This window comes from Neospora caninum, chromosome XII (assembly GCF_000208865.1).
Source record: "Neospora caninum Liverpool complete genome, chromosome XII".
NCBI classification, from domain to species: Eukaryota; Apicomplexa; class Conoidasida; order Eucoccidiorida; family Sarcocystidae; genus Neospora; species Neospora caninum.
The window spans coordinates 5,975,704-5,988,980 of NC_018398.1; the positions used below are offsets into that span (position 1 = coordinate 5,975,704).

Here is a 13,277-nt window from a genome sequence, read left to right on the forward strand (position 1 = left end):
AACCTTTTTCACGATGAAAAGTTTTCATCTACGGCGGATGGCGCGAACAGTTCAACGGAACAGCCCGCCAGTTCGCTTCCACCTAACTTCGGTCCGATTTTGGTTCTCGGCCTCAGAGATGTGCGACAGAGGTGTAGCTGCACTCCACACCATACGCTGGATGACGAGAATCCAGAGGGAAGAAGCGAGAGACAACGCGACAACGGCGAGAGAGAAGCAAGAGGGAAAGAAACAGACGGGAGGGGGGGGGGGGGGGGGGAAAGGGCGAGAAAGAAAGAAAACACGGGTCCAGGGGAAAAGCGTACGAGAAGGAAGCGAACGGGGTTTCAAGAGACATGTGGAAAGTAAAGGACGAGAGCTTAACGTGAAGGAGAAGGAAGATCGAGTCTTTTTCGCGTTACACAAAACCCTGTGTGTCGAGCTGTCCCCCCAGAACAATCGACAGAGGCGACACACTTCTTGAGGTCTGAAGAAAGACTCTCAGACGCTGAGGAAACCGTAACAGAAACACAAGTACCTCACACGCCTGGAATGCAAGTTCACGCCATTCGGTGCCTGCATGCATGCGCTTCACTCAGGTACAACGGACGGGCGAACAGCAATCGTAGAACGCCCACAAAACGGGAATGCGCGGAGAGCACAGGGACAGTCAAGAGCAGAGAGGCATCGAAACCGCGCCTCGGGCGAACAACACCGACGGCAGACCAAGAAAAATAGGGCTACATACAGATTCGAGCAAAACACTGAACGGCTTGAACGTCCCTTCTCCCGTGTGTGCCGCCGGTTAGGTTTTGAGACTCGAATCGACTGTTCTTGGCTGGAGTCCACTTGAAAAACTGGATCCTTTGGCCATCTCCTTCAGCGCGTTCATCCCGCAGGTTTCCTTGCGAGAGTCTCTTCTACCGGCTCTCTCGCTTCCTCTTTCCCCTTCTCTTTTCTGTTCCCGCACGATTTTCGATCCAACCGAAATCGCGCTAGAAGATTTGAAGAAATAGAGTCCACTATCTCTCTCCCTGCACACGCCGTCGCTGTTCTGTTCTCTGTCCGTCCCCTGGCTCCTCTGCGCCTCTTCTGAGCCTCAGGCAGCTGTCTTCGCACCTCGACTCCGATCCACGGGCGTCCGTTTCTCTCGAAAAAGCGTTTCCAAGACTCGCTTCTTCTCGAAGAAGGAACCGATCGACGTGGACGCAGGAAACCCGTCGACCCAAAGCGTTCGGTCGTAGCCACCTGTGAGACGAAACGCCACATAAACGAAAAACAACATGCGACGCGCCAAGGGAAGAAACGAGGTTTTGTCTCCCTCTGTGCTTTTCCGATCTCCCCTCGCATGCGCAAGACCTGGGAAACACACACCTACGGCACACTGCAGATCTATGTGTTGTGCTCGGCAACTTTCTCGCTTGTGCTCTCTGGAGTGTCTTCTTGCCTGTTCCCTTTTCTTTTCAGTGCTCACATTCGATCGCCGCGTGGAGGATCCACTGCAGAAAAACTTCGTCTTTGAAGGCAACTGCCTCGCCTGCAGGCGCCAAACACCCGTCGGAGTCCCTACAGAACACAGAGCAGCAGAGGCGCCAGCAGGCCGACTCGCTGAAAACGAACAAGACTTTGAAAAACTTCATCTACGGATTCCACACCGAGAGGCACAAACCGAAACCTACATTCCATCATAATCGAGCTATACAAATACGTATATATATACATATATATATATATACATATATATATATATACATATATATATATATACATATATATATATACATATATATACATATGTGGCAGCAGACAGGCAGGGTTTCTGGTCCAAGGGGATATGCGGGGAGGAGGGAGAAGACAGCAGAGGAAGAGGAACTCGTGTCTAAGAGGGAAACTGAAACGCCCCGCTTTTCGGTCGAGCGCCTACACCGCCGCGGCGAGGGCGAGCGGTGCCGGTGACTGGTCCGGAGAAGAACAGCTAAGCGAGCGCGAACAACAGGTCATTTTTTCACCAGGACATCCGACTTTCCGGCTTTCCACAACACGCAGGCGGGTTCGTCCCCACCTCAGACGTGAGGAAACGCGAGGCCAGCATCAGACGAGCAAACACGAGAGCCAAAGGGAGAGGGGTTAGGGTTGTTGAAATTCTCCGCTTTTTCAGGAGAAAACCCCCCCAAAATGGATATGTCTTCTTTCGCTCCTTTTCTGCTTCTTACCAAAGAGAGTTGAGGTGATCTTGCAGGCACTGGAGGAGCGCGACGGTCGCACTTTCCGTGTCGGGGAAACCTTGATCTTCTTCGTCGATAGGTTCCACAGTTACGTCCTTCACTCCCAGGAGCAACGACCCTCGGTGCATAGCTTCATTCAAGTCGATCTAAGAAACCAAGAAACCAGAGGTGAAAAAGTGAACAGATTTTCTCTCCAGGTGACCGCGAGAGATGAATGGATGCCGCATGCTCCGCTAAAAAGGCGAGGACGCGTACAAGCAGGGAAGCAAGACGAACAGAGAGATGCTTACCTCGATGTGCAGCCAGAGAGAAGGCATCTCAGCATCTTGTGGAGTGAGCGCAGTTCGGACTGCGAGAACCACAGCTTCTCTCTCTCCTTCGCACGAGCTCTGGTCTCCGGTGTCACTTCGCTCAGATTCGTCGTTTGGCTGTCGCACGAGGTTCTCTGAAACCTTCGAAGGCTTTGCCGAAGCGCCGGCCTTTACAGAAAGATAAGACACTTGCGTCAATGTGCGGAATCGGAGAAGAAAGAGAAGGAATTGGTCGTGGAGAAGCGCGACCCGGCCGACAGCCGTGTGCGCTTGCAACAGCAGTGTACGTACACTCCACATGTCGGGAAAGAACGAGGGCGGTTTCTCCTCGGACACGCGAGAGAAACAAGAGATTTCCAGAGAAGGCGCGTCTCCGTCTCCTGTCCGTTGCCCCTGCAAACGGCCCCGGGGCAGCGAAGACTCGACGGCTCGGTGCTGGTCCTCGCGCTCTTCCTGCGCTGCAAACCTCAGAGGGGAAGAGGAGGCTGCGACAGAAGAAGACAGATCGACTGAGGAACCGAGTGTACATACACTCGACCGCCGACTCGCTGAGACTGCGAGCGACGAGGAAATCGACTTTCTTCGTCCTCCGCTCTCTGCTTCCTTTCGAGGTTCCCGCGAATCTGGAGAGCCCGGAGGGAACGCGTGGAGAAGAAAATCAGAAGCTGGAAGAGACGGCGCCCCGCCGAGCACAGAAGGCAGGGCGAGAGAAGGCTGAAGAGACTGAGACACAGACGCACGCAGAAGCGGAACAGAGAGAGACCGAAGCAGATGAGGCGCAGGGAAGCGAGAAAACGAGAATCTTGGGGGGCCATAGGGAGCGAGGAAGAACACAGAGCAACTTGATAAACCAGAAACAGCAGACTTTTCGGTCGCTCCTTCCGCTCAGACACCGAGAGGAGGAGATGTCTACTCTTTCCTTACAAGCAGAAGATCCGAAAGGCCCTTCTGGGCGAGTTGCATGGTTTTGCGGCGGAAACGGTCCATCTCGACTCGCCACTTATCCTGTACAGACACCCCGTTTCTTCGCTCTGGCTTTCCGTTCTTTTCCGCGGGAAAGGGGGACTGCGAGGTCGGACACGACCGCACTTCCCCACAGGCTCCCCGACGTCGTTTGTTGCCACGCTCCTCCGTAAGTTTTCCCTTCCTCTTATGGATGTTCTTGGCCTCTTCTTTCTGGGCGGCAAGATAGGGAAAGCGCGTGATTAAGCGCGCCTCATACAGTTCCGCAGGCCTTTGCTTCTCTTCGCCCCTCTCCGCCTTTTCACTCGCGTTCTCCTTTCCGGCATCTCGTTCTCTGTCCTCTATTCTGCGAGTGCGGCAGACAGACTGTGCGTGCACAGACGCCGCGAGATAGCCCTCTTCCCTCCCATTTCCCCCGCTCTTCACGTCTCGCTTCTTCTCTTGATTCTCGACCTCTCGGTTCCCCCACCGTTCCTCTCTGCGCGGCTTCCAGCTGGAGTCCCCCAGTTTATGCACGCGAAGAATTCCGCTCTTGGCGCTCTCCCCGTGTTCCCCGAAACCGTTACTCTCCTTCTGCGCAAAGAAGGCTGGAGACGGCGACGTCGGGGCTGCGGTCTCCACTGCCCCGCTCGCGGAGACAGAAAGATCCTCTTTCCTCGCCACTCTGCCGCAGAGCGGCTGTCGCCACAAAATGCACACTTTCGTCGGTGGCGGCCACGAAAGCGGAGAACACGCAGAAGAAAAAGAAGAAGGGGGAGCGACAGAAGACGCGCCGGGAGGCAGAGACGAAAGATGAGGAAGGAGAACGACGGGAAACGGCGCAGGGAGAGAAAGAGCGAGGCTGTCTCTGTTTTGGTTCCCTGTTTTGCCCGACACTCGGGTGTCCGTAGAGAGGTCCGGAAGGTTGCTGAGCGAGGCCGAAGGAGGCTCAGCGACTTGCGCGTCCCTTCCGTTCTTCTGGGCTGCCGAACACTCGCCGTTTCCGTCCTTTTCGCTTCCACCTTCGCCCTCCCGAGCCTTTTCTCTTTCAAAGAACGCGGAGAACAAGGGAAACAAAAGCTTGCTTTTCTCGCCAGAGAGATACACTTTCCGCGACGAGGAAAGCGCAGGGAGGGCGCTCTTCGGCCAGGACAGCGAGACAAGGAGACCCCGAGGATTGAAATGAAGAATCTGCATGCAGCTCATCTGTTCGAAGGCGGCGACGATGGCTTGCTTTCGACGAATTTCCGCCAAGAGCTACGAGGAAACACAGAAAAAAATCCATTCGCGCTGGACCATGCAGTTCGACTTCGAGACAAACATCAGATCTCGCCGCCTTTCCTGACCTCTCTTTGCGCATCTACATTTATGCAAATGCATAGACACATCCACGCATACATAGAAGGATATTGAGACATCAGAATGCATCTCGAAACAAGAAATACGCAAAGAGGTACATTTTGTACGGCGAAAAGCGAGAAACACGACGAGGGAAAAAAAGAAAAGGTAATGTGGTACGTCTTACTTGAAGATCTTCATTAGAGGAAGAGAAATGAAGGAGTTCTTCAGCCCGCTTCTCAGTCTCTTGTTCTGCCTGTCGAGGACGCAAACATCGAGAAAAAGGAGAGAAGCAGCACACGTTCACTGCAGGTTCCCACCTCTTTCTGGACACTCCGATTTTATATGTTTCTCCGTCTACAGAGTCCAAAGCAATCTACAGTGACTGCAAACACAGCGACTCTGACAAAAAGGCGACACGACTGAGAAAGAAGAAAAAAAAACACGGCAGAAAAGGCGACGAGGAGCGAGGTAGACGGAGTCGCGAAGAACAGGAAAAACAGAACAGGTCACCAGGAAGCGAGAGAAGAACCGACAGCGACAGCAGGAGAAAGAGAAAGTAACGATGTAAGACACGGAAAACCGACAAAGGAGACGGGCGTGTAGACAGGGAAGCGGAATGCTCACCCGTTCAATCTGTCTCCTTAGAGTGTCGACTTCTTCGTTTTTCCTGTCGAGCAGACGAACCTTGTCCTGCAGCGTCCTCTCTTTTTCTTCCACGGTTAGCCTGCAGGGGAGACCGGGACCGAAACATTCAGAACAAATGTCGACAGGAAAAGTGGAGAGACAATGCCTGAAAGAGAGGGACGGTCGAGTTCGGAAACGCGTGTACTACGACACACTGACGACGCGGATCCGAGGAAAGAATTGAGAAACCATCTCGGAAACGAAGCCGAGGTTCCCTGCACGCAGCTGAGCCGCAGTGCGCCGGAGACGTTACGAAGAAAAGGCGAAAGGTCCGGAAAACTGCGAGAGAGACGAGAAAAGCGTTTCGAGAAAAAAATCCTTACGAGATCTCCGATCCCCATGGCTCCGTAGCGAGACGATGCACATCTTCTTCGCAGGGCGGGCGAGGCGCTGCAGCGTCTACGAAGGCGTGAGAGGCCTGCATGCAAAGACGGCAGAAATCGAAACATACGACGTGGAAGGACAAGAACGGCAACTACCCATAGAAATAGGAACAGACACAGAAAGAGCCAAAGAGCGAAACAAGGAGACGCGAAAACACAGCCTGATCCAACGACGGAAACCACTTCATGCGGATTCCTATCTCTCTTGTTTGCAACCCCGGAAAACTGAAGTTCGTGTTTTCTCTCCTTTCCCGCGGTGTTGGACCCTGTCGCCCTCTCCTTGCCTCTCTCTCACCTCACACAGACGCGCTGCCTCAGTCAGGAGTTTCTCTTCTGTTTGATAGAGGCGCAGTGTCGCGGCAACACACGTCTCCTTCCACGCGTCGCTGGTCTTCTTCACCTGACCCTTCTCTGTCTCTCCTGGCGTCAAAGCTTCCCGCGACCAGTCCGAAGCCACCCGTCGGAGGGCCGAACGCCAGGCTGCGCTGGAGCCTTCAAAGACACGAACTTCTCGACCGACCTGGAAGAAACCCAGATAAAGCACTTGCACCAATCTCAAACGAGTTGTGGATCGACAAATACGCGTAGAGCGCGATTTGGAGAATAGCATTCCATTTATAGTCAAAAAAGGAACAACCTTATCTCCTCAAGAGCGACGGATGGCAAATGAGATGTTGAATCCACAAGGAAGCGATCCCTATCTGCCGATCTATAGAGATATATGTACACACATATATAGATATATGCATATATTTTACATGTATATATATATATATATATATATATATATTTGCGTGGGAGAAATGGAGGTACAAGATTGCGCTTGAGTCTAGGAAGTTGAAACGTGTGAAACTGAGACTTCTCTTACCTTTTCCTTTTGTAAAATCAAGCCAGTATCCCCGATTTTTGTCTCCTCCAGAAACTCGGAGAACGTCAGGAATTTCTTTTCGTTTGTCTCGGCTGCCGTCTCTTCGAATGCGCTTCCAAGAGGATAGCGTTTCTCCTCTGCTTGCTCTCCTGGTTCTTCGTGGTCTTTTTCTTCCCTGGCCAGCCTCTGTGTCGACTCCTCTTCAGCTTCGTCCCGTTTCCTTCCCACTTCTTGTTCTCTCTCTTCCACGACTTCTTCCCGGGTGTCGTCTCCCTCTCCTGTGCTTTCCCTGCGTGCGTCCTGTGCTCCTGTTCCTTCTCTCCCCTCTTCGCTGGCTTTTTCCTCGGTTTCTTCCTTTCCCGTCGACGTTGAACATCGCGTCGTTTCTCTTTCTAGACACGCGAGAGGGAAAAACGCGGAAGCCGGTCTGTCCTCCACACGCTGCGTAGGAGACAGATCGCCTTTCTGGTTTCCACAGATCTCCTCTTCGGCTTCTGATACAGACGGTGGTTCTTCGTAGACAGCGACTTCGTGAATGTTCAGGAAATCGGACGCACCCTGTTGTTCGCTTTCCTCCTCTGGTTTCTGCGTTTGATGCTGACGCGGAGTGCCCTCAACCGGGGAGGGAGAGTCGTCGTGTCTTCTCTCTTCCTCTCCCTCCCTCTCAGCTCCCCTCTCCTCTTCTCCAAACTTCTCTGCATTTTCTCTAATCTGCTCTGTCTCTTCTCCTGTCTTCTCGGGCTCCAGCTGCGACTCCGTGTTCGCTTCTTCGTCTTTCAAAAAACCGCTCTCGGGAACATCCTGTAGTTCGTTTCCTGCCTCCTCGTTCCCGATCTCGTCACCGCCTTGCTCGCCTTCCTCTGTGGTTGGCCTCCCTCCTTCGGCGCCTGCCTCTTGTTCTCTGGAGTCCTCTTTTCCTCCACCGTTTTCCTTTTCGGATTCGTCCTCGCGACTCGCGGCAGCTTCGGCTGGTTTCTCACCGCATAGCAGCAAGCGACTCCGGACCGAAGACAAGTAATCCCCGAGAGAAGACGCCGTGCCGACGCGGCGGCAGCCGTCGTCCGACGCGAAAAGGAGACGCGGAGAGAGCGGTTCATCGCCGTTCAACGGATCGAGGGCAGAAAATGGCGAAGACGGAGACGGAGACGAAGACACCGAAGAAGCTGCATTGGCGGTCCCGTGAACAGAAGGACGAGGAAGAGAAGAAGATGGAACAGCCGAAGAGGACGATGGCAAAGGAGAAGAGGCAGATGGCAAAGGCGAAGAGGAAGATGGAAAAGGCGAAGAGGAAGAATGCACAGGCGAAGAGGAAGATGGAAAAGGCGAAGAGGAAGAATGCACAGGCGAAGAGGAAGATGGCAAAGGAGAGGGACGAGATTGCATGTGAGGGTGAGACGGTGTGTCGCGATGCGCAGAGAGAGAGGGACGGGACGACGGGCGCACTGGAGACGAGTGTCCTACAGAAGCGGCGGGATTCCGCGGAGCAGATTCGTCCACAGACGAAAAAGGAGAACGAACGAGGCTCGAAGACGCCTCAGGACGCGGATTGGGTTGCAAAGGCAGAGGGCACACCGAAGGCGATGTCTTGAGAGAGAAGGGAGAGTGCTCAGAAACGTGCACCGAAGGCGACGCAGGAAGCGGGGCCGGAGGCGAGGGGCGAAAGAGAGAAGACGGGCCACTCTCCGGCTGCTGAGGTTTGTCCGGCACTGTCACGAGCTCCGGAGAGACAGAAATGACCTGAACAGAAGCCGAGAGAGACGAAAGGAGAGACACGGGAGAAGCAGGGCGATTCGAGTCCGACTCTGCCAGCGTCGGAAGAACCACAATGGGGACGCGTTGAATTGACGCGCATGCAGATTGGCGATCATCCGAGTCGAGAGGCTCTTTGCTCTTCTCAGGTGTTTGCACGCCTTTCTCAACCATCTTTGCCAGGACGATCTCCTCCTCCTCTTGTGCCGTTTCCTCGCCGTCTCTCTGGAGTCCCTCTGTTCCGTCTTCTTTTGGCGCATCTGCCGCGCGTGGCTTCTCCGGTTCGCGTGATGCTGGCGAGAGAAGAGGAAGCGCGGACGGAGAAGAGGAGGGACAGCGAAGCGCGGGAAGGCCCATTGCAGGCGCTGCGCGTTCACATCTCTCTGCTCGGGTCAGCTCCTCCAGAGGCGACGGACGAGCTGGCCCAGACACCGAAGAGACAACAGCGGAAGAGGAAGAAGAGGAAACATAGGCAGAGGCAGGTGACGCAGATGAAGGAAGAGGAGAGGAGGGGGTTTGCTGTTCGTGGCCGTGATCAGAGAGAGGAGTGGACCGATCAGGGAACAGCGGACTTCTGTAACTGTTTGGACTGAAGGAAGAGAACGAGCAGGACAGAAAACGCGAGGAGAGAGGAATGAGCGGAGGCAGAAGGCGTGAGAAAAGGACAAACCAGAGAACCCCCAACGTAGACAAAAGAGGGCATGGCGCACGAAATACGAAGGGGCAGAGAGAGAAAAGAACGGCAGTTGGAAGAGCCAGGAGTAGCGAGGAAGGCAAGCAGCTCTAGCACACATTAAGTTTTACATCTGCGCATACCGTTATGGAGCTGTATACGCGCGAGTGACTGCGACGGCTGTCAGAGAAGAGAGCGAAAACTACCAAAGAAAGGAAGACCCAACACAGGACGCAAAGAGAGAAAGAGGACATCGACGCGCGCGCCGCAGACAAACGAAAAGGTGTCCCGGCTCCTAAAAGAAAAAAAGCAACCCGAGGGAGAGACCGCAACGAAATCACGAGACGTGAAACCGTTTTAACGCAAAAAACGGCAGAACTTGCTTCCCCTCCGCTTGCTGTCATCCTACCTGTCTACGAAAACTGCGACAGAAGCCGAACCGAACTCGACTTTCTTCTTTGTCCGTGGAGTGTTCTCATCGCCCTTCCCACCTTCTTCTGGGCTTTCTCGCTGGTCTTCGTGAACGACGTGGCGACCAACCGAAGCGCAGGAAGGAAACGAAGGGGAGACTGAGGAAGTGTTTAAAGCATGCATCGAGCAAGGAGACATCTTCTTAAAGCTACTGTGACGAGAGGAGGGGCTCTCGAACTCGTCGAGCGACGTCCGGCCCTCGGCTGTGTCCGTCGAGGGAGCCGCAGAGGCGGCCGCTGCTTTGGACGGGGAAGAGACGGTATCAGCTGCCAAAGACGGAGAAGACTTTCTTCTCTTTCTTGCAGCGGCCTCTTCTTCCTCTCCAGGACGAAGAGGTGATGGGGCCGCAGGGGCAAGCGTCGGCTTTTTTCGAGAAGGGAGAGGAAGCGAGAAAGACGGCGAAGAAAGATTCACTCCGAATGACGAGTCGTGTCTTCTGTCTTCGGGAGCGCTGGCCCTCCTTCCTTTCTCCAGTCCCTTTCCCCCTTGGTCCTCTCCATCGGTATCGTGCGTTCGTTCTCTTTTCTGCTTCTCATTCCACTCGCCTTGCTTTCCACTCTGTTCTGCGTCTCTCAGTGTTTTCTCTTCTGCGACGCTCTCTCCTGCCTGGCCTCCCGCCTCTGCCCGCGACCCCACAGGGGTACCAAACGAGGGCCCTCTGCTCGCTCCGCTCTCCGGGCTCTGGCCTGAATCGGAAAGAGAGTTCAGCGTCCACACGCCAGAGGCTGCTCCAGCCTGTCGAAGAAAGAGACGCCGGCGTCGAGGCGTGAATGGAGATCGATTTTTCAGCGTGTTCAAGGCTGTTGTCTCGTCTAGAGAGCTGTCAATCACATCGTACCATTCATCCTCATCCCTCGGCCTCTCTCTTGTCTGCTCCTCTTCAGATCCTTGTTGTACAGCTAGAGGAATTTCGCGGCGTTCGTCCCTCTTCTCCTCTGTCGCCTGCTGTCCTTTCGGCGTCAGCGTGGACGTTGCTCCGCCACCTTCATCAGGCATCGGAGCGTCTCCGCTCTCCCTCGTTACGTGGTCTCCGAAACCGCTCGGAGTCCCAGCTCCAGACGATCGGTCCTGTGACGCCTCTTTCTCCCCTGTCCATTCCTGGCCGTCGTCTCCGTGCCGGTCTGCTCTGTCCTCTGCGGTGCCTTCCTTCGTTTCCGCCTCCGTCCCTGAGAGACTGACCGTTGGCTTCAGAGGCGCAGAGCGACTCATGTCCTTGACGACCCAGAAATCCTCGCGGGTTTCGACCGTCACAGTCTGCCCATCCTCTCCGTCTCGTTCGCTCTCCATGCGCTCTTCTGACTCGACATGGAGGAAAGACCTTTCTCTCGACTCTTCTCTCGTGTCTCCATATCTCTCTTCTGGTCGCTGTCTCCCCTTTTCGTCGACCTGACCCGCAGCCTCGCCAGGCGTATCAAGTTCGCTGTCAGGCGATGAAACAGGCTGCGTCAGGAGAAGACTCACGCATGAGCTTTCGCCTTCAGATCGAAGTGCGAAAGGAGACGCCTCACGTCCCTTTCCCTGTTTTTCTTGCAAGTGACGAAATGCCGCGGAGAGGCTCCCCGGACGATAGGGGCTCCAGCCCTCTTTGCCTGTCTCTGGTTCTGCCTCGTCTCCCTCCTTCCCTCCGTTCGCATCCGCCTGTTCGTCTCTTCTCTCTGATCTCCTCTCTACATCGGTTCCGAGACGCCCGGTCGGAATGTTTGCTCCCTGCTCGTATGTTCTGTCTCTGGCTTCCCGCTGAGACGCAGTTCGATGCCGCATCTCTTCGGACACGAGACCAGACGAGGGCGGGAGACTAGAAAAGCAAGAGGAATGACGCAAACTGAAAGGGGACGAGGAGCGAGACGACTGAGGAGAAGAGGATCGGGGCAGCGTTACAGGTGAACGAAGAAGAGGCGAGCTACAAGCAGAATACGAGCTCCCCTCAGCACGACCCAGAGAAGGGCTTTGCCGCGGCAAAGACCGAAAAGACTCGCCGTACTCTTCTGTCCTCCCTCCTGAGGGAGCACCCGTGGCGTTTAAAGCAAGACGCTCGTTCCCCTCAGAAGACTGAGAACATTCATTTTCATCTCGATCCGCTTTCCGGTCTTCGAGAGAACGCACTGGTGTGGCCTGCTCGGCTGGTGAGAATCGCGGAAACTCAGTGCTCGTTCTCTCGCGAACAGGTGACGCGCACTCGCCGGCAAGTTGATTCCTCCTTGGAGTGTCTATGTGGAGCCGAAGGAGAGAGCCTGGCGCAATGGATGCTGCTGAGACCGTTGAGAGCCTTCGGAGACTCCCAGCCAGAACAGGAGAAGAAGCGCACGGAAAGGCCCGGAGAGACATAGCAGGCTCCCCACTCAAGTCCTCGCCCATGTTCTCTCCTCGCAGAGGTGTAGGGACACCGCCGAGACGAGCGGGGGACGCCTGGTCATTCTTCTGGCTCGAAGCCTCTTCACCACTTTTACCACTGCCTGGTGAGGAAAACTGCGGAGCCCTTAAGATGGCAGGTAGAACCGAAAACGGAGGACTTGCAGCGACATGAATGTTTTCCTTCTCAGCATTTTCCTTTTCATCGTCTCGCTCGTCGCTGGTGCACATCTTCTTCTCTTTGCCTGCAGCAGAGTCATCCGTTGTCCCAGCGTCTCCGCTAGTCCCCTTGTGCGGCTTTTCTTCTGTCACGACGTCGAAAACTAGGCCGCCTGATTCACCACCGAAACATTGCTGGCCTTTCTGGTGAACAGGTGAAGCCACGCTTGAAGTTAAAACAGCATATTCACTGCCGCCTCGCTGTGTTGTCTTCTCGGGAGCCGTCAGTGGCCTGATGGCGGGTGGAGGCGAAGGAGGAGGCTCAAGAGCCGGATACAGCCGACCAGGTTTTCTGAGTGCCGTCCCTGTCATCGTCCCTGCGGATGAGGGGGGAGAGGCAGGAGCAAACGCTTCTTTTGGCAACACGGAAGTATCTGAGAGAGGCGAAGCGGCTTCAATGGTCAATTTCCCTGTGGTGTGGACGGAGGCACTTGACGCTAAGGGTGCCGCAGATGAGACAGGCAGCGACTCGTCTGTTTGGTCGTCGACGTTGGGATGAGGGGAAGAGAGAGCGAAACGCAGTTCGGAATAGGTAGGAGATGTAGTTGACGATCGAGGCTGGCGAGTACCGTAGACGCTATCTCGGCTGTCAGCGGTGCTCCGCCGGTTTGGGCGCTCGCAAGACACAGAGGAGATATCGCCGATGGTGTAGAGCGCAAGATGGGAGGAAACGGAGACTTCACGACAAGCAAAACTTGACGTGCCGTCAGCAGATGAAAGAGGAACTTTATTCCCGGTGGAAGAACGACGGGGAACCGAAGGCGACAGAGAAGTGGGAGACCGACCGGCCGTTGCCGACCGACGGGCGCTGGCCGACGACCGATGTCGGTCCATGGTAAAAGAGAAAATGCCGCAAACAGTATCACCAAGAATCAAGAAGACTACCCTCTTTAAAATCAGGTAGAAGAAGACAAATGCAAGAAGAAAGAGGAAGAAAACAACGTCGAGCACGCAAATGTTCCGGCAGTAATGGCTGCTGTGGCGGGAAAAGCCGCCGGTGGTTCCCAAAAGCAGCGATCGTCCAGTGTACATACACAGGAAAAGCTAGCTCGTACGAATGATCGAGAGCACAGAAATGGGAAA

At 54.8% G+C, this 13,277-nt stretch overlaps 1 protein-coding gene across 1 annotated transcript; it reads right to left on the reverse strand.

The window, feature by feature from the left end:
* Positions 1 to 1,078: 1,078 nt before the first annotated feature.
* On the reverse strand, positions 1,079 to 13,028 carry NCLIV_068060 (conserved hypothetical protein; the record flags this gene model as incomplete). Its single annotated transcript, XM_003886358.1, has 11 exons — positions 1,079 to 1,227; positions 1,454 to 1,545; positions 2,193 to 2,350; positions 2,495 to 3,238; positions 3,440 to 4,714; positions 4,983 to 5,051; positions 5,423 to 5,522; positions 5,806 to 5,900; positions 6,161 to 6,385; positions 6,734 to 9,071; positions 9,565 to 13,028. 11 exons carry the CDS (start codon positions 13,026 to 13,028, stop codon positions 1,079 to 1,081), a joined length of 8,709 nt encoding a protein of 2,902 aa, XP_003886407.1.
* Positions 13,029 to 13,277: the final 249 nt, after the last annotated feature.